The following is a 17,293-nucleotide window of genomic DNA, read 5'->3' on the forward strand; positions in this document are numbered from 1 at the left end:
TCCGTTGAGTCGAGGATATATACCAAGACGGTAGACATATCAGGAGTCTAACCGGTCAGTGCTCTATACCCACGAACCACCAAGTGACCTTCTTAGGCCTTCGGAGGCCAAACCGGCAAAAGATCGGGCGCCATCCGGGGATTGAACCCGGGACCTCTCGCAAGCAGTGCTTCAGGGTGTAACCCTAAGCGAGAATCATACCACTAGACCAACGGCGCGTTGAATGAACTATCCCTGATTGGACCAGGGGCCGGTCGATGGGAAGCGGCTCTGGCAGATGAGTAGATCAAGGCAGTAACGTCTCGGTGTGGGTCATGAGTTGCTGTGGTCCGAGATTGAGACAGGGCTTGTGAAGCTATCACGATGGGGACGTGGGGATGGTGTGGGGAGCTACCAGGTTGGATTGTGGTGCTGATTGCCTGCTGGCAAAGTGGTCTTTTGCCACCTGTGCTGGAGTCCGAAGTGGCTGGTTGGCTATGGCGGCCTGCAGAAGATGAGCTCGGAAAAGTCTTCTTCCAATCTTGCTTATTCTGGCGGGATTCTGTCTATACAGAACTGCCTGGCGTGCCTGCGCGAAAAACGGTTCTCAGCCAGGCTTTTTTTTTGTGCGCTCGCCGCGTTCGTTCCATTGCTAGCCGGACGACAGGTACCACCTTGGCCCACCGCTCTTAGCCTCAACCATTTCGATACTACGAAGTTGCGATAAGTAAATATCGTGGGAGAACAATGAAAAACATAAACGGACATGACAGGATCAGCGTGGACCAAATATCTAGTATGAATTACAGTATTTAACTTTTTATGCTATTCAAGGTCGACATTAGTTTATTTTCCAAGTATATTATATCAGACCCGTCGTACAAGGTTGCTACTAGTCTTCGAGGAAGGGCCGGAAAGTCTTCTTCTTCAAAATGATAAACACTGCTCCAGAAGCATAGATTTACATGCCAGTGTTGAGCAGGGCATCAACGGCGTTGTCTTCATCCCAGAAAACGTGATTAACGTGTCATCTCCGGGGCTGGCTTCTTGACTTTGTTTACGGTTATGATCGGACTAACAAGAGAAACAAGACTTCACGAGCATCCAAGGAAGGTAGGTGTCAGAGACGAGAGGTCAGTCAGAGGAAATACCAAGACAGACGGGGGTAAAAGTACATAAAGAGGACACCGCGAGGCAGCCGGTGGGCGATTATAGGTCGCGGTATGAAAGGGGTGCCACATAGGTAGGTAGAGAAAGGTAAGAGGGCTCTTACTTTTTCCTACACATATTCAACACACGCAGTTGAGTACCTATCACTTGTTGCTACATCTTCAATATTTGGGAGTGCTGACCTTACTTTAGGTATTAAGCCCCCCTAACCACTTTGCTTCAAATTCTATGCTATTCTTATTTTCGTTGATCTGTTTGGGTTTTTGAAAATATCTCTGAAGGTAGGGCTTTTTCTCGTCTCTAAGGAAAAGCGCCCATCAAGACCATGCCAAGAGGTTTGATGGCCACATTTTCATTGTTCGCTCTGCAGAACAAAGCGATCAGATACCTGGAGTGGAAATCATGAACAATGGAAGGCCCTGAAGCGCTCCCTTAATTAGTGTGGCGAGATTGGCCCCCATCAGCCCCCTGGGCCGAGTCCCATCGGAAAGGAAAGGTATTTTAGATTCCCGGTTTTGTTAGCCTACTAATCCGAGGAGGAGTTCAACTATCTTATTCGGTGTGGTCTCGAGTTTCCAGTCCGATCCAACCCTAGCGTATGCTAGACACATGTCAACAATATGCAGTCGTGGCTTTCTATTTTCCAATTGTTCAAAGTCTAGAAGCTTAACTAACTGACAGGGCTCTCGTCGAAGAACCCGGTTGAACAGGATCATGCCATGGACGTCTGGGGAAAGCACCTGATCACCAAGGTAGGTATAAGCACGAAATACAGACATTGGGAGTATCAAACATGTACGTCATCCGCTGAGTGGACGCCAGTCAGCATGGGTCAACAGTCACGAATATAATGGCAGTGCTTGATATCCTTTGCATTATACTAGGTATACCTCTGCGCTACTGTGGCTTTGGTCGCAAAGCCGGTGATGGCAGTCATCATTCGCGCAACTGGGCTGTCTCAGCACATACGACCATACCTACTGGAGAACTCGGGATCCCGTCCGCTCTCCCATAGATAAGCCAGTAAGGGTCGGACTAGTAGTTGGGTGGGTGACCACCAGCGAATCCCTGATGTTGTATGTTTTTGACATTTTTTGGTGTTTTGGCTTCGTGAGGCAAGCTTACAAAGAGCGGCCGACTGACTCCATCTTCGCCGCCACTACACATTGGTTTTTGAGTCTTGTTGCTTTTTGAATTGTGGAGTGTTATCTGAGAATTATTACTTGATGTATGAATTTTGAGATTCCTACTAAGAACGACCCACGTGCAGTACTAGCAAAAATGAGGACATGGTACCCAGCACTAATATGATGGCTAGGCACCGATTTAGCAACGTGACAACGACTCTGACTAGGCTCAGCAGAGACTCGTGATTGTGAGAGACGCGTTGAAGGCCAATGCTCAGTTAGACAAGTCAGGAGAATCAGTGTGCAAAACTGCAAAAAGAGACAGTCCGGAGACTGATGATGACGTGGGCGCCATCCGGGGATTGAACCCGGGACCTCTCGCAAGCAATGCTTCAGGGTGTGACCCTAAGCGAGAATCATACCACTAGACCAACGGCGCGTTCGCAATCAAATCCCTGGCTGAACCAGGGGCCGGTCGATGGTTTCGGGGCGATTTTGACAAGTCTATGTAGCCTGTGTAGGAGACAAGAAGTTGTGGGCATCTCCAACCTTTTTTTTTTGGTGGGTCACAGAAATTAAGCGGCGATTGGGGCTTTTCCTGACTGCGGCAGTGGCTGTGGCTGGTAGCTCCTGACTCTTTGGCATGCCGTGCGTTGGGCAAGAAGTCATGGGCACCTTAACTCAACGTCTTCACGACAGACATCCCAACAGAGCTTGTGTCCCATACAGCTGGCCATGCATACATATGGCGCGTGCTACCTTGGTATCGGTCTGTCGTACCAGTCCCAACAGCCCATCGACGAATGCCACGAGGGCGCCACGACGTTGTACTCATCACATGCTCACGTCCCAACGGAAAACTCCTCGGCGGCCTGCATATCCCGACAGAAGGCCATTTAGCTTGCCTCTTTCCCCCGGGCGCCGACGTCGATCTTGACCGACTCTTTGGGAAACGTTGGAACAAGAAGAAGACTCTGCAAGTGCCGCACGAGTATGTGTGTGTGGAACTTGCCGTGGATGCCCAGCAGAGGTCTCGCCACGTCGATATGCCGAGACCCCTCACGATCATGACCCAAAAGGCTGGCGGGGAGAAAAAGTTTCTGATCAGATACGCCAACCGACTGGTTGCAGCACGCCAGAAAAAAAGCCACTACCTAGCTACTGGTCGAGTCATCACCACGGCAGGTGGACGTCAGAAACCCTCCGCTCCATGGAAAAGGCCTCACACCACGCCTTCTACTGCGCCAAGTTGGTGGGGCATCTTGGGCCTTTCGCTCCCTCGCCTCCGTTCCATGCCACGCGAGCACCTGTCACAGCGGCCGTGGGCGTCCGCGCCGGCACCGGCATTGGGGGGCTGAGTGGGCATGGCTCGGGGAGGGGCACCCTCGGCGAGGCGAGTCGAGAGAGGGGGGTCTTCCTCTGGGCAAAACCACGCATGTGCCTTGCAGGTCGTGGCGGCCCTGGGGTCCGAAAAGATCTAGACCGTAAACCGAAGGGTGCGTTCCACCGCGTTGCGGAGACCCTCTTCTCTGCCGTCGAACTGCCAAGTGGCGGTCGACGGAGAGGGGAGTGCAGCGCCTTGGAGGGGTAAGGCAGAGAGTCCCACTCGGCGAACAGGAAGCCCGGAAAGACTTTGCCAGAGAGGAGTCGAGTGGGCAGCACGCTCTTCTGCCGGCTCGCCGCTGGACTGACGGCGTTCCTAGCGTGCGCACAAAACGCCGGCGCCGCGGTGGAGCGGTGCGGACGTTAAGTGGTCAGCGGCGCATGGTGAGGTGGAGGAGAAGGAGGGGGGCACTGTTGGACTTCGCACGACGGCGTCCCGGTGTGGTGGGGGGGACGGCATATGCAGAAAGAAAGCGTAGGCTGCGCTACCGTTGTGTTTCTTCTGCCGACGTCTTGTCATTCGCCCGTTGTTCTTTTGTTCTGTCGTGTCGGGTGTCCAAACGCCTCCCAGGCCGAACAAAAGTTGTTGGCCAGCTGAGCAAGACTGAAACATTGGGTCTCCTCGCAGGCGAACAAAGCAACACTCCGTTACGACCCACGGATCCTGCACCCTTCTTTAACACGACAAACAGCAGATGCGCCGGGCGACAATCGCTCCTTCCTATTCATGGACAGTGCTCGAAAGAAACGAGTTTTTTCCCTCCTTTGTCGCTACGGGCCGGGTCTGTCACGGCGGCTCGTCGACTCAAATCCCACGGTTCGTGGCGACCGTTAGAAGCGTACCTGGCGGCCCTGAGCTACGTGACTCGCAGACAATGGCATTCTTCTGGTGGGCGAGGGGAGGCGCAAGAATGCCAACCCGATGGTTTGCGCGTCTACTTTGACTCCACCGCTGCCCTGACTACTTGACTCGAATGGCACGTGAATCAAGGAAGGGAGTTGGATCGAGGAGAAAAGAGGAGAAAAGGGAACAGTCTAAACGCCGCTGACCGGCATGACGCGGCGCTTCTTTTGACTGATCGTCTGTTGTTGGGTCACTGGTACGTTCCTCAGCAAGGCAAAGGAAAACAACAACGAACACGTACGCGATGACCACTTTCTGGAATGGGATGCATGTTTGCACTGCCGCGCTTGCTTCCAACCTCCGATTCCAGGTGCCTTGATTTTCTTTGGATCTCTGCAGATCAGTCAACGGACCGGACCAGGCTTTTGACCCGGCCATTATCGTTGCTATGCTTCTTGCTTGTCCGGTTACCTCTTTGACTGCTCCCCGAGCGGCGAACGAAGCCCCAAGTGGCAGCCAGAGGCCCCTCCACACCCTCCCCCCCTGTCGTCTTGAACCAGCGAAGGCGGGCGGTAAAATGAGCGCGTCGCCACTCAACCAATCCACCGTCGAGGGCCTGGACCCTACCCCTGGAGCTAATCATGCCCGATATTGCCTCGCGTGTCCACCAGCATCAGTGACTATTCCGAATCGGGGAGGCTGTTCCTGACTAGATCCTGGCAGGACGGCGTGGTGATGGGGCGGCATAGGGGTGACCACCTGTGCCTTGGACGGTCATCGTGTCTCTGGGCGCGAGCAGCATGCCAGTCAATGTCACTCTCTAACATGGACCGCACGTCCTCGCTTCAGGGGCTGTCCGTTCAAATGGGCCTTTCATTTCCTGCCCCCGTTTCCTCTCCCTACTCCCTCATCCTGTTGACAGCATCACACTCCCTTGAAGCAAGCAGTCGATTCTCATCGTCCCCATCCAACCCGCGAGCAAAGTCCTCGCAGTCATTCCTTTTCGGACGAAGCAGATACATCACTCCTCGCAAAAGCATCACGATCTTTTCACGACGCCAACGACGTAGACCGTATATCCAGAGGGCAAATCGTCAGGTCATTTTCGATACAAACAACGACACCAAAACACAACCTCACAATGCACTTCTCCACCACTCTCATCGCCCTCACGGCCGCTCTGGGCAGCGTGTCCGCCGCTCCCTCTGCTCACGTTCACCTCCACGCTCGCAAGCACGTCGAGAACCGCAACATTGAGTTCAAGAAGGCCGGCCGTCCCCACGAGGAGCCTACGCCTTCTCCCGAGCCTGTGCCCACCACGACTGCCGTCGCCACCCCTACCCAGGTCAAGGTCGCCGCCGCTGCCTCTTCCTCTGCCGTGCCCTCCTCTGGCAACGCTGAGGCCAAGCCCTTCTGCAACGGCAAGGGCAAGCGCGCCACCCTCGACCAGATCATGTACGCCGGCAACGTCGGTACCGCCGACAACTGGGGCTGCAACATGCAGATCATTGACAAGGCCGCCGTCGACAAGTACGACTACACGGCCAAGTTCGCCTCGACTGGCGACAAGTTCTCATGCTCCTGCTTCAACAAGGTCGGCCCCAAGGGCCTCCTCGACGGCTTCTGGTTCTCCGCCGTCGACTTCACCGTCGCCGACCCCGGCAAGGACGACGTCTACATGGCTTTCGACACCAACACCCAGGGCGGTTGCGCCTGTGGCCCCGGTGACAAGGCTCCTCGCACCTCCATTGGCCAGCTTGCTGGTGTCTGGCTCGAGTTCGACATGGGCAGCGAGCCCAACGGCGGCAACTCCGGCGCTGACGTCTCCGTTCTCGTCGCCGGCGCCGCCGGCCTCCCCTACCCCGGCATGTCCGTGTCCGCCAACGGCAAGGTCTGCTCGTGGGTCAAGTCTGACGGCACCAACGAGGCCGCCTACATGCCCGGCATGGAGGATCTCGATGGCATCGGCTGCAAGGGCTACCACAAGAACCACCTTGACGTCCTCATTGGCGACAATTTCAACCACTAGATTCTTTCTCTGGTTGGTCATCGCTCTGTCTTCTTTGCTTCATGGTGCTTCGGGTTCGGAACAAACTTTTCATGATTTTCTGGGTTTAAAATCAAAGGACTGGGACGGCGCAAAATCACGGGCAACACGCCGACGCGGCCATCCACCTCTTCACTTCCTTCGCGAAAGAAGAGACGTCGCTCCTGGCTTTCGGCCGTCACCGACTGGGCTCATCGCCCGCGGGTTCTTTTTTGGATTAGAGCAATTCGGCAGAGATGAGAGCTTTCAGTCCTGCTAGGGACGTGTCTCTTCGATGCTGTAGATACCTGCTCACCTGGCCGCCCCCATTACATAGCGCCATGGCTGATGCTTGTTTTGTTAATGTTATTGTTTGTCACTTGCTTTTCGTCTCTCTGTGGTGAACCCTTGGTGTTCCGTGCTTCCCATGGCGTTTCGTCCGAGAAGCATAGCCTGTCAAGTTCGGATGACTTGTTTGATGGCCCCACAAAGTCCTGGCCTGCCGTTAAAACTCCAACTCCGATGCGCATCGGCGTCCAGCGGCGTCTCGTGATCTTGGGACCCTGGCATTACCGCAGAAAGCCGATCACGCCGAAGTCCACCGGAGCGTCAGCTTACTTGTGACGGATTGTCGTGCATGTTATAAGCGCGTCAGCTTACTCTGGTGAACTCAGGATGGAGCGTTACCCCTCCTCAGCTTCGTGGCACAAATACCCTGCCATATCTACCTTGGTCGTTCTGCCGTCACTGTGCAATAATCTGTCGACTGCCCAACAACGTTCAACATCACAATGTCAGCTAAAGTAGAAGCGCTTTCCCTTACCTGCCCTGTTTCTTTCCCCAGCCCTTCAACTCCCTTGACCGAGGCCCTACATCGCTGGTCCGAAACCAGTCTCGAGCATCCTGCCTTGATTATCACGCCAGAAACCGAGGCCGACATCGCCGCTGCCATCGCTATTGCCCGCGAGAATGGCCTGAAACTTCTTCCCGCGGGCGGCGGCCATTCGACGTTTGTCCGTGTGACCCCAAAGACCCTATACCTCGACCTGAAGGCTTTCAACTCCGTCGCCCTCATCAGACAGGCAGGCACCGTCCGCTTCGGCGGCGGGGCCACAACCGCCGACGTCACAAAGACCCTCGCCGCCAAGGGCTACTACATCCCTGCCCCAGACTCCAACGCGGTAGGCATGGTCGGCGCCCTCCTCGGCGGCGGCACCTCGTCTCTCAACGGTCTGCACGGCTTCATGGCCGAAAACGCCGTCTCCTTCCGCCTCGTAACGGCCGACGGCCGCGCGCGGGAGGTGTGCGGCACATCGACCGATCCCGACGAGCGCGCCCTCTTCCACACCCTCTGCGGCGCGGGCCACGGCCTCGGCGTCATAACGGCCGCCACGATGCGCGCGTACCCCGTCGCCCATCTGCGCCTGGCAGACGGCAAGGTGTGGGCCCGCACGCTCATGTTCCCGCCCGCCGCTCTCGACACGGCCGCCGCCACGTTTCTGAGCCTGCTGCCGCCGCCTGCGCCTCTTTCTGCGCGACTGGTCTTCGTGCGCGCGCCGCCGGGGTCGCCGGCTGCTGGGCAGCCGCTCATCATGGTGTCTGTCCGATATTTCGGCCCCGTCGACGATGCTGAGAGGGCAGCGGCTGTGCTGTTGTGCGCTGAGGTTCTGGAGAAGACGGTGCATGCCGAGACTAGCTTGACGCGCATCGCTGACTTGCCGGACAGGTTGGACGCGCTGAATGCGCACGGCGGACTCAAGGATAATCAGGCTGCGCAGCTGGAGAGACACAGCAGTGAAGCGATTGCTGAGAGTTTCGCCAAGTGGAGGGACGTCACCGACAGGCACGAAGATGCCAAGTTGACCACGGTCGTGTTCTCGGGTTTCAGGCCAAGAGAGCCAGCACAGGACGAAGAAGGGTTCAAGAATCCGGAGAGGGGCAATGCGGTTCTGGTGGCGACGTGGTGTCGCAACCAGGAGACACGTCGGGACCTCTTGGGGTTCATGGAAGGCATCATGGAGGTCAGTCGACGGCTGGATGGAACCCGTCCACGAACTCCACCCAATAATATGACGGATGCAACGAGGTTGGAAGAGATGTTTTCGCCAGAGCAGATTGATCTCATGAGGAAGACGAAGGAGAGATGGGATCCGGAGGGGGTATTTTGGACTCCATACAAGGGCTTGTGATGGCAATTCCTTCGAGGGAGCTTAAGCTAGCAAAGCCTGGTTCAGAGGTCCCATGCTAAGCCAGCCAGTTCTTCAAAGGAATCAACGGTTGACGACTGCGCTGAGGGTACGAAGGCTTCGGGCAGCTCACATATCAGTTGGTATTTTTTCATCTGGCGACGAAAGTGTACTGGATTGACAAGAACTTGCAGCATGTTCCCACAAACGCAGATAAGATAATGAATTCAACTATTGGTATCTGGGGGTGCTGCTTTCCTGGACGGGTGCTGCTCTGGATCAGATTCTCGTCTGAGGCCTACACCGGCGGCCAGGCTACCTTGTATGCGTTGTCAGACGGCATTGCAAGGTTTAAGTTCTGTGACATTCAGATTAAGGCATCTTCTGGAACCTGATTCATGTTATTTTGGGGAACATTCATGCGTCAGAGAAGCCTCCAAGAAATAACAGCTTTCACATGATGCACAGCAAAACCAGCAGTCAGGTTGGCTTCAATCACACGAGGCCACAACGAAGCCAGGATGTGCTACGAAGGCGTCCCCTTATTGTACCGCGACAAGTGGAAGCAAGGTGAGGAAAGATCAGTACTAGGATAGAACGTTGCTTTCACCACATTGTTTGAGAAAAACTGCCCTTTGCACGAGTATTTTCCTGTCGAATTCTAGTTGCTCATCACGACTCCTTGACTGTAACATATCAGTGATCGCCCGCTGATCTAAGCAGCGAGGACGATACTACGCATGTTTTCTAAAATCTCCACGTCGAGAGTTGGCATTTATGGAAGATGTTGCAATTCGCTGAAGCCGATCCAAGCCTGTCAGAAAGGTAATCCCCTGCCGATGCACACGGCTCGGGTACAGCAGCCGAACAAGGCGATCACCCTCACATAACAAGCAACGAGGTTTGCGTCTTGAAGCGGGAATCCTCTGTTACGCCACGGCGCTGTGGGAAATCTCTGCTTCTTTACGTTCGCGCCGAGGTTCGGCAGGTCGCTCAATTCCACAAGAACCATTCACGCGTCTCTACGAGCCATACATTGCATGCAGGAAGCCTTGTAGTCTGTGTAGGCCCCATATGAGAAGAACCCCCAGTAACTATATGGCAATTCTACGATCGACCTGCACCTGCTCGTCAGGTGCGCCTCGTGATAATAATTCTCAGCCAGTCGACTCATACGCCATGTACTGATCAGGGGTCTGGCGTTGTGGCAGTGCCTGAGAGCAAGACACCAGGAGTTGCGTTGCACATCGACGCGAAAGCGGTTTCGATGACTGGGAGGGTTCGGATTTAGATGAAGTGGTCGCATGTTTGAAATTGGAGCAGGTAATGGGTTGGAAGTTGTCAATTTCTCGGTCAATCTTTGGTCCCGGAGCTGCTTCTTTGATCAGGCATATCGCGAGACACTTCACCTTACTCGGTACATACGCCGTGTCAGGAATTATTTGCCGAGACGAGCCGCGGCCGGGGCGCCTGCTGATGGCTGTATCTCTGGCCACGATGATGGCGATTCTTGGATTGGTGATGCAGGCTCTTGAATGGCGCTGCGTTATTGCAGGGCATCTCTGCATCGAGGATTCGTGATGACGCCGATGACGCTGATGCTGTGGCGGTGGTGATGCACCTGTAGGCCATGGGTTACAGTGCGTGGAGACTGCCAACTGTGCTCTCCAGGCGAGGCAGGGTTGCCTAGAGGCCTGCCGTACCCGCCAAGCCAATCGAGATGCTTATCGCGCCACTGCGCACCCTGAGCGGCTTCCGAGGTACCTAGGTACCTTAGGTAGGTAGGCCAAGACAGGCCCGTAGGCAACCCGTAGCGAGTGGTAACGCTAATCACGTGCTACTAGAGGCAAAGTGACAGAACAAAGGGCACCGCACGTGCATCCTTTCCGGTGGGGACAAATCCTCAGCAACCAGATTCCTCAATCTCGCACCAATCCACCCGCTCGTGGCACCCGAGACATCAGCCAAGCAGCCAAGCAGCCAAGCAGCCAAGCAGCCAATCTTAATCGAGCCATCGATTTGCCTTTGTCGCCCATCGATCCCAATCCTTTTTCCCCAGTAGGTTTCACGGCCCGGGAAGAACCCATCTGTCCACAGCCCGTCGGTCATCCCAGTGTACCCGTCAACGTGGGAACAGAACCATCATCCCCTCTCTCTTGTCGCGCAAGCGGTTCGACAGGCTTTCGTCCCTTCTCTGGTGTCCGCGTTCTGGACTTGCTGGCGCATAAAGCTAGTTGCCATCAAGCGCTGAGAGTAAGCTGGCACCTCCAAGTCGTGGAGATTGCCATTAGGAGAACCAGGGGCCCCTGTCTTGGACGAAGGTTTGCCTCCCACGTCCTGCCCAACCCCGTCACCTGCTGGCCTGCTGACCCTGTCCAACTCTCCAGTGTTGTAGGGCTCCAAGGCTCCAGGCAGCTCTATCCCCCCTTTTCCCACACTCGAACCCCCCTCATCTGGTGACACCTCTCTCCAATCGAAGTCAAACGCCCCTAACATGACGCCAAATCTATGGAGCTGACTCGGGCCACCCGTGCGCCCCCCTGGCGTCTCCTTCGTCCTCTACCCACCAGCCTGTCTCGCGCCGAGCTGACCCCTCGACTTTGGGGGGACACAGGCCATGGTTGTAATTGCCCCAGGCCCCACGAGCCACTAAAAGGGGAATAAAAAAGTCTACCGCCAAATAGGAACGCGCCCATCCCGCCGCCTTGTTCCAGCCTGGCAGGCCTGACTTGCCTGGGTGGGTGGAAAGTGCTGTGTCGTGGTGGATGTGCAAGTGCGGCGCGGTTCGTCGGCCAAGTCGCCAAGTTGGGTCTACCACCAAAGGATTCCGTGGCATCGCTGCAAGACGTCCTTGGCTTTTTCGCCATTCGACTCGTCACGCCCAAACCCTGGCAGATAACGAAGCCACGCCCGTCAGCAAACAGATCCAGGGGCTGAACTCATCAACTACTCACGATTCTTCACTCGCGTCTTCACTCGTGTCTTCAGTCGTCGTGTTTCTGTCAACTGCCTGCCTGTCTGCAACCTCCGTCTCTCCTCCCCCTCCTCGGACCGACGACCCCCAGCATGCGATCAAGATGACGACTTTCGAAAGCTGGCAACACAACGCTGCCGCTCTTCTCCCGACGCGGCGCCCGAGGCAATTGCTCATTCTGATCGGTGCCTTCCTCGTCACATTGTTGCTCGTCTCCGTCAGCCTTGTACGTTCGCAGTCCTCTCTTCCCCTTCACCTCAGACTTCTGTCGTGACACCTCCCAGGCCTGGACTGACCCCTCGCCTCGCCTCCACAGCAGAACTCAGAGACCAGCTCCTGGCGTGTCCGACGACCATGGGCCACCGATGTCGATACGATACCCGTAGGGACGGTCAAGGGCGACGATGCGATCGCGGAACCTAAGCGCATGCACATGGTCATTCCCGTATCGAAGAGCGACCCGCGCTTCTGCAAGAATATGCTTGCTCAGACCATCCTCGGATACCCCCGCCCGACCGTCGTCATGTGGGATCAAAAGTTCGACGACGACAGATATCTCGGCAAGGGATCGCATCTCGCCAAGATCTCCGGCACCCTGAAGTGGCTCGAGGACCCAAAGAATAAGAAGTACGACGACGATCTCGTCATCATGATTGACGCCTACGATGTCTGGTTCCAGCTGCCCCCGGAGACGCTCGTCGCCCGCTACCACGCGCTTCGCGCCGCCGAAGACAAGCGCATTGCCCAGCGCATGGGCAAGGCTTTCGCCCGTGAGAAGATCTCGTCCAAGGTCATCTTCTCGGCCAGCAAGCGTTGCGGACCCAACGAAATCCGCAGCGTCGCTTGCTACCCTGTCCCCGAGTCGCCTCTGCCCAACGACATCTACGGGGCCGTCACCGATACCATGGATGGTCCCTCCCAGTGGGCTGGCCTGCGCACCCGCCACCTCGTGTCGGGCTTCATCATTGGCCCCGTCAAAGACATGCGCCGCATCTTCCAGCGCGCCAACCGCAACATGGTCAAGTGTCTCGAGGGCGATCAAAAGGGCGACAAGTACTATCTCCCCAAGTGCCACAAGGGCTCGGACCAGAGCTTCTTCAACGAGATGTTCGGCCAACAGGAGTACCACCGCGAGGTCATGCGCCGCCACCACCGCAACGCCTGGGACCGCTTCCTTGACGGCATGGTGCCTACGCGTCCTGGTGCCCCTCGCAGGCCACACAAGATTGAGACGCTCCTCATCGACGACCCCCTCAACCCCTCGTTCGACCATCAGCTCATGAGCGATCCGGATTACCATGTCGACCAGCGCTACGAGTTCGGCATCATGGTCGACCACTTCTCTGAGGTTTCGCACCAGACATCCAACGCTCTCCATGACACGACGTTTGTCAACCACAGCGCCCCTCTCGGCCCACAGGTGGACAAGCCTGCCCACGGACAGAAGATCATCTGCAGCCCCCGTGCGCCCATGCCGCGCGACCTCGTCGACAACACTGGCGGTCTCGAACTCTTTGCCGAACAGGGCCGCCCCCGCTGGGAACAGCTGCCACTCTACAGCGAGGTCTGCAACGGCGTCATCCCCGTTGTCGCACACCACAACTGGGTCAACAAGAAACCCATCGACACCCTGTGGCCCTCCATGTGGTGGACAGGCCACGCCCGACAGCTGCTCGAGGCGCGACGTGCACAGGCGAAGGACGAGAATGAACGCAAGCGTGTCGGCGGCGTCGACACGGACACGGGCAAGAGCCTGACATGGGACGACCTGTGTCCGGCCGAGTGGGAAAAGGACGTCTTCTTGGATTGATAAGCGATTGCATTGGACACATGGGACGGACGACCGGACCGGATGCATGAAAGGAGATGAAAGCGAGTTTGCTTTTTTTGTTTTTATAATCATGTTCATCATGACGGTGCTGTATTGGATACTGTAATAACGAAAGGTGTCGACGTCAGTTCCCCCCGCCATGATGATCACGCCTGGAATGCAACATGATGTGGCACGGAGCAGTGCGTGCCTCGGCGACAGTTGCCGACAAAGGGAGATAGGGCGTTTCCCAGATTCCGGGGTTTTAGGGCTGGCGGGCCGGGCTGATCCAAGGGAACATAGAGTTGCACCACATTCCAACAGACGTGGAGCGGCTCCACGCTTGCTGACCATTCCCATACCGCGATCCACGTGCGATCATCCATGATGGACCGCTAGTTCAGGCTGACGCTGCGTGTAAGACAAGGGCCAGAGGTGCGTCGCCTGCAGTGGTGTGACGAAAGAGGAGTGAGCGCCGTCGTCATGGGAAGGGCGCGCTAGGAGGTATATCTCGACCGGTGTTTATCGCCTTTTAGGCTTCCCTTGGTGTCATCCTGCATCGGAACGCCCTCTCGGAGACAATTCGCAGGCTTTGACGACGATTTGCTAGTTGGATTTGCGGAATCGACTATCTGCATTACTTCTTAAAGACTCTTCTTGTTGTCCGCAACCTGATTCTTCCACCATCGTGCCAAAACATCGGTCGGTATCAAGCAAAACATCGCCATCCTCACCCAAAGTCTCCCTACCAACGACATACACGCACGAAAACCCTTCAAAAGACGAGCAAAAAAAAAAAAAAGAAAAAAAAAGAAGAGAAAAGAATGTCTACCCCAGCAGCCCAACCCATCCTCACAACCCTCACCGGCTCCTGCCACTGCCGCGCAACCCGCTACGTCCTCCGCCTCGCCCTCCCCCTAACCGCCCACGCCGTGACGCCCACGCAGCGCAGCTCCCCAGCCGACAAGCCGTGCGTCTACCGCTGCAACTGCACCGTCTGCCACAAGGCCGGGCTGCTGCACGTGCGGCCCGCGTCGCCGCCGGACGACTTTGCGCTGCTCGCGCCGCGGGACCTCGGCGCGCTGGGCGCGTACCGGCCGCGCGGGCCGGGCGAGGGCAGCACGGCCTTCTTCTTCTGCCGGACGTGCGGCGTGCGGTGCTTTTCGTTCAAGGGGCAGGGGGAGGTCGTGGCTGTTGACAGGGCTGAGGTTGGCGTGGAGGGGGACGGGACGGTGGAGGTGTGGCGGCCCGAGAAGAGTACTTGGACGACGGAGGGGATGGGGAAGTGCTATCTTAGTGTGAATGGTCAGTCGATCGATTGGGGGCAGGAGGGCGCGGATCTGAGGGTCTGGTCGGAGGAGGGCAAGATTCTGTATCTGGATTGCCTGGAGGCTGGGCCGGATGGGAGGGAGAGGCCGAGGTATGAGAGGCCGCATGAGGGAGGGTGTTACTAGGGTTTGCTTTGTAGATTTGGCGATATCTTACTCGGGCTCGTTTCATGCTTTGGTGTAGGGAATCAAATGGTTCGTGCAATACTGCGAGTTAGGGCATTCACACACGAATCGAAGCTCCAATCATACCCATCAACCATGGCTATCAAGGCAATGCAACGAGCCAAAGTCTCTCGCCGTCTCCCACCTTCTCCTGCCTCGATCCAGAAAGAAACTTTCAAAAGAAATTGCATCAATAGAAAGTATCATTCAAAATGCTGGGCCGCTCAAACAGTATACCTAAAGTCAGGGTGCCCCTGCAAGACCTTCTCTCCCCTATCTGCCTTGACATTTTCCCGCTTAAAGTACCACGTGTTTGAAGCAGATGACGAACAACACCAAGAAGCGACAGGCAATCGACCCAATAATACCGGGACGGTACCCGGGCGCGTCTTGGCTGCGGAACATGAGGGAACCCCCCGACACCGCCGACACCGCCGACACCGCCTGAGCCGATGAGGGTCGCAGAGCAAAAGGCACGCTTCCACTGGCCGCGGATATTGTTGGACTGCGAACAATGAGTACCCCCGAAAGAACCGGTTCTGGGAGTTGAGACGTACCTGATAGGTCATGCAAGCGGGAATGTTGGTGTTGAAGCCGCAGCAGATGAGGAAGACGCCAAAGTAGGCGGCGCCGCTGTTGGACGCGAAGCCCTATGAACATTAGTCTTGCCATCAAACGCGCACGACCCGAAGGAGACACACCATCAAAGCCAAACCAGCAATGCCGACAACCGAGTTGAACATCATGACTGGGCCGCGGATGCGGTACTTGTCGCTGATCCAGGCCGTAGCGAACATGTACAGACAGGCCACAAAGTAGGGCGGCGCAATGAGGCACTGGGACGCAGCGAGCGAGAAGCCCATCTGGTCGCGAAGGATCATGGGGAGGAAGTACGCCACGGCGTAGGTGATGGCAGTCAAGCCACTGGGCACGCTCCTGTCAGTACTCTGGGTGGTAGGAAGTCAAAGGCGGCGGCCTTACAAGAAGATCAGGGCGTAGCCATAAATGAGAGGATCTTTTCCGGAGGCGATCAGCTTGCGGAAGTCCCACGCCTCTTCGTCGGCGTCACTGCGATCAGCGTTGATCTTGTCCATGACAATCTCGCACTCTTCCTTGGTCAGGAATTTTGACTTGTTGTGGGCTCGATCGGGAAAGTCGACAATGGTAAAGTAGCAGATGGTGGCAACGACAACGGTGATCTGGGTTGATTAGCTGGGCGCTCTACAATTGACGGGTGAGAATGATACTCACAAGGCCCTCCATCAGGAAGATCCATCTCCAGCCTTCAAGGCCGCCGAGTCCATCCTGAAGACGTCAGTTTTGGCTTGCAGTTGTAGCACCGTGTAAACTCACCATCTGCATCAAGCCATAGGCCAAAATACCACCCATGCCTGACGAGAAGAAGCCGATCATATAGAAGCATGAGATGCGCTTCTGCAGATCGTATCGTGTATACCAGGTGGAGATGAGAAAGAGACAGGCAGGCAGGAACCCAGCTTCGAGCAAGCCAAGGACGATACGAAGTCCAACCATTGTCTGCCAATTTTGAGGGAACCCGAAACCGACCTAACCGTCTTGTTAGCCATCGGTGCATCTACGAAGCCATTGACAAAGCAGGCCATACCAGCAGAAAGCCCCATGCCAGCGTGATGCCCGGCAGGAAGACCTTGGCGCCGATCTTTCGACAGGCGACCGTGGCCGGAAGCTGGAATAACGTGAACGTGATAAAAAATACGAGAGCAATAAGTGACTGCGGCTGTCAGTATCTGTCGTGGAAGATCGGACGGCGGTTAACTGACGTATCGGTAGCCAACGGTCAACTCCAGGTCCTTCGACATGCCGGCAATGTTCGCCGAGCCGAGATTCGTCCGGTCGACGAGACTGACACAGTACATGAAGCCGCATGTCGTGATCAACCTTCGATCAATCTTATGCACTAGTTTGCGGTAGGCAGCGCGAGTTAGAGGATCCTCGAGTTGGCTGGTGATGCCATCTTCCTTTGTTGAGGCCTGCTCGAAAGCCATGGGGTCCTTGGCAGCCATGTCGACGGCGTGGTGCATGTCGGGCTACAGGACAGTAGACGATGAGTCGAACAATAGGATGTCGTGACTCAGGGAAGCTCGAACGTGCTTCGTCTGGGGAACAGGACGATGGTAGGTTTTCCAAGAATGGAGTTGTCTACCGCGCTTTGTGGGGGAGGAGTGGAGCAGACAAGACACAGTCGGTGGTAACACGGGAGCAAACCTTGATGGAAGCGAAGGATTGCCGTATTTATGGCCTCATCGGCATAACCGCAACGGT

The 17,293-nt window shown here is 56.1% G+C and overlaps 5 protein-coding genes and 3 non-coding genes across 8 annotated transcripts; 5 read left to right on the forward strand and 3 right to left on the reverse strand.

Annotated features, from left to right (window-relative positions):
* Positions 1–126: 126 nt before the first annotated feature.
* Positions 127–218, reverse strand: VDAG_20126. Its single transcript has one exon. It is a non-coding gene; the product is annotated as a tRNA-Pro (tRNA).
* Positions 219–2,116: 1,898 nt separating this feature from the next.
* VDAG_20011 lies at positions 2,117–2,232 on the forward strand. Its single transcript, XR_692058.1, has one exon. It is a non-coding gene; the product is annotated as a 5S ribosomal RNA (ribosomal RNA).
* Positions 2,233–2,623: 391 nt separating this feature from the next.
* Positions 2,624–2,715, reverse strand: VDAG_20127. The gene has a single exon. It is a non-coding gene; the product is annotated as a tRNA-Pro (tRNA).
* A 364-nt stretch (positions 2,716–3,079) lies between these two features.
* VDAG_03885 (uncharacterized protein) lies at positions 3,080–3,867 on the forward strand (the record flags this gene model as incomplete). Its single annotated transcript, XM_009653969.1, has 2 exons — positions 3,080–3,267; positions 3,408–3,867. The coding sequence occupies 2 exons, from the start codon at positions 3,080–3,082 to the stop codon at positions 3,865–3,867; spliced, it is 648 nt and encodes a 215-aa protein (XP_009652264.1).
* Positions 3,868–5,437: 1,570 nt separating this feature from the next.
* On the forward strand, positions 5,438–6,532 carry VDAG_03886 (uncharacterized protein; the record flags this gene model as incomplete). The annotated part of the gene is made up of 1 exon (XM_009653970.1): positions 5,438–6,532. Exon 1 carries the CDS (start codon positions 5,645–5,647, stop codon positions 6,530–6,532), a length of 888 nt encoding a protein of 295 aa, XP_009652265.1. The 5' UTR covers positions 5,438–5,644.
* Positions 6,533–7,320: 788 nt separating this feature from the next.
* On the forward strand, positions 7,321–8,718 carry VDAG_03887 (uncharacterized protein; the record flags this gene model as incomplete). Its single annotated transcript, XM_009653971.1, has 1 exon — positions 7,321–8,718. One exon carries the CDS (start codon positions 7,321–7,323, stop codon positions 8,716–8,718), a length of 1,398 nt encoding a protein of 465 aa, XP_009652266.1.
* Positions 8,719–11,792: 3,074 nt separating this feature from the next.
* VDAG_03888 (uncharacterized protein) lies at positions 11,793–13,499 on the forward strand (the record flags this gene model as incomplete). The annotated part of the gene is made up of 2 exons (XM_009653972.1): positions 11,793–11,915; positions 12,006–13,499. 2 exons carry the CDS (start codon positions 11,793–11,795, stop codon positions 13,497–13,499), a joined length of 1,617 nt encoding a protein of 538 aa, XP_009652267.1.
* Positions 13,500–14,416: 917 nt separating this feature from the next.
* On the reverse strand, positions 14,417–17,034 carry VDAG_03889 (uncharacterized protein; the record flags this gene model as incomplete). Its single annotated transcript, XM_009653973.1, has 8 exons — positions 14,417–14,791; positions 15,372–15,497; positions 15,550–15,642; positions 15,694–15,916; positions 15,974–16,191; positions 16,244–16,297; positions 16,617–16,697; positions 16,792–17,034. 8 exons carry the CDS (start codon positions 17,032–17,034, stop codon positions 14,417–14,419), a joined length of 1,413 nt encoding a protein of 470 aa, XP_009652268.1.
* Between the last annotated feature and the right edge of the window lie 259 nt (positions 17,035–17,293).

Source organism: Verticillium dahliae, genomic scaffold, assembly GCF_000150675.1.
Source record: "Verticillium dahliae VdLs.17 supercont1.6 genomic scaffold, whole genome shotgun sequence".
NCBI classification, from domain to species: Eukaryota; Fungi; Ascomycota; class Sordariomycetes; order Glomerellales; family Plectosphaerellaceae; genus Verticillium; species Verticillium dahliae.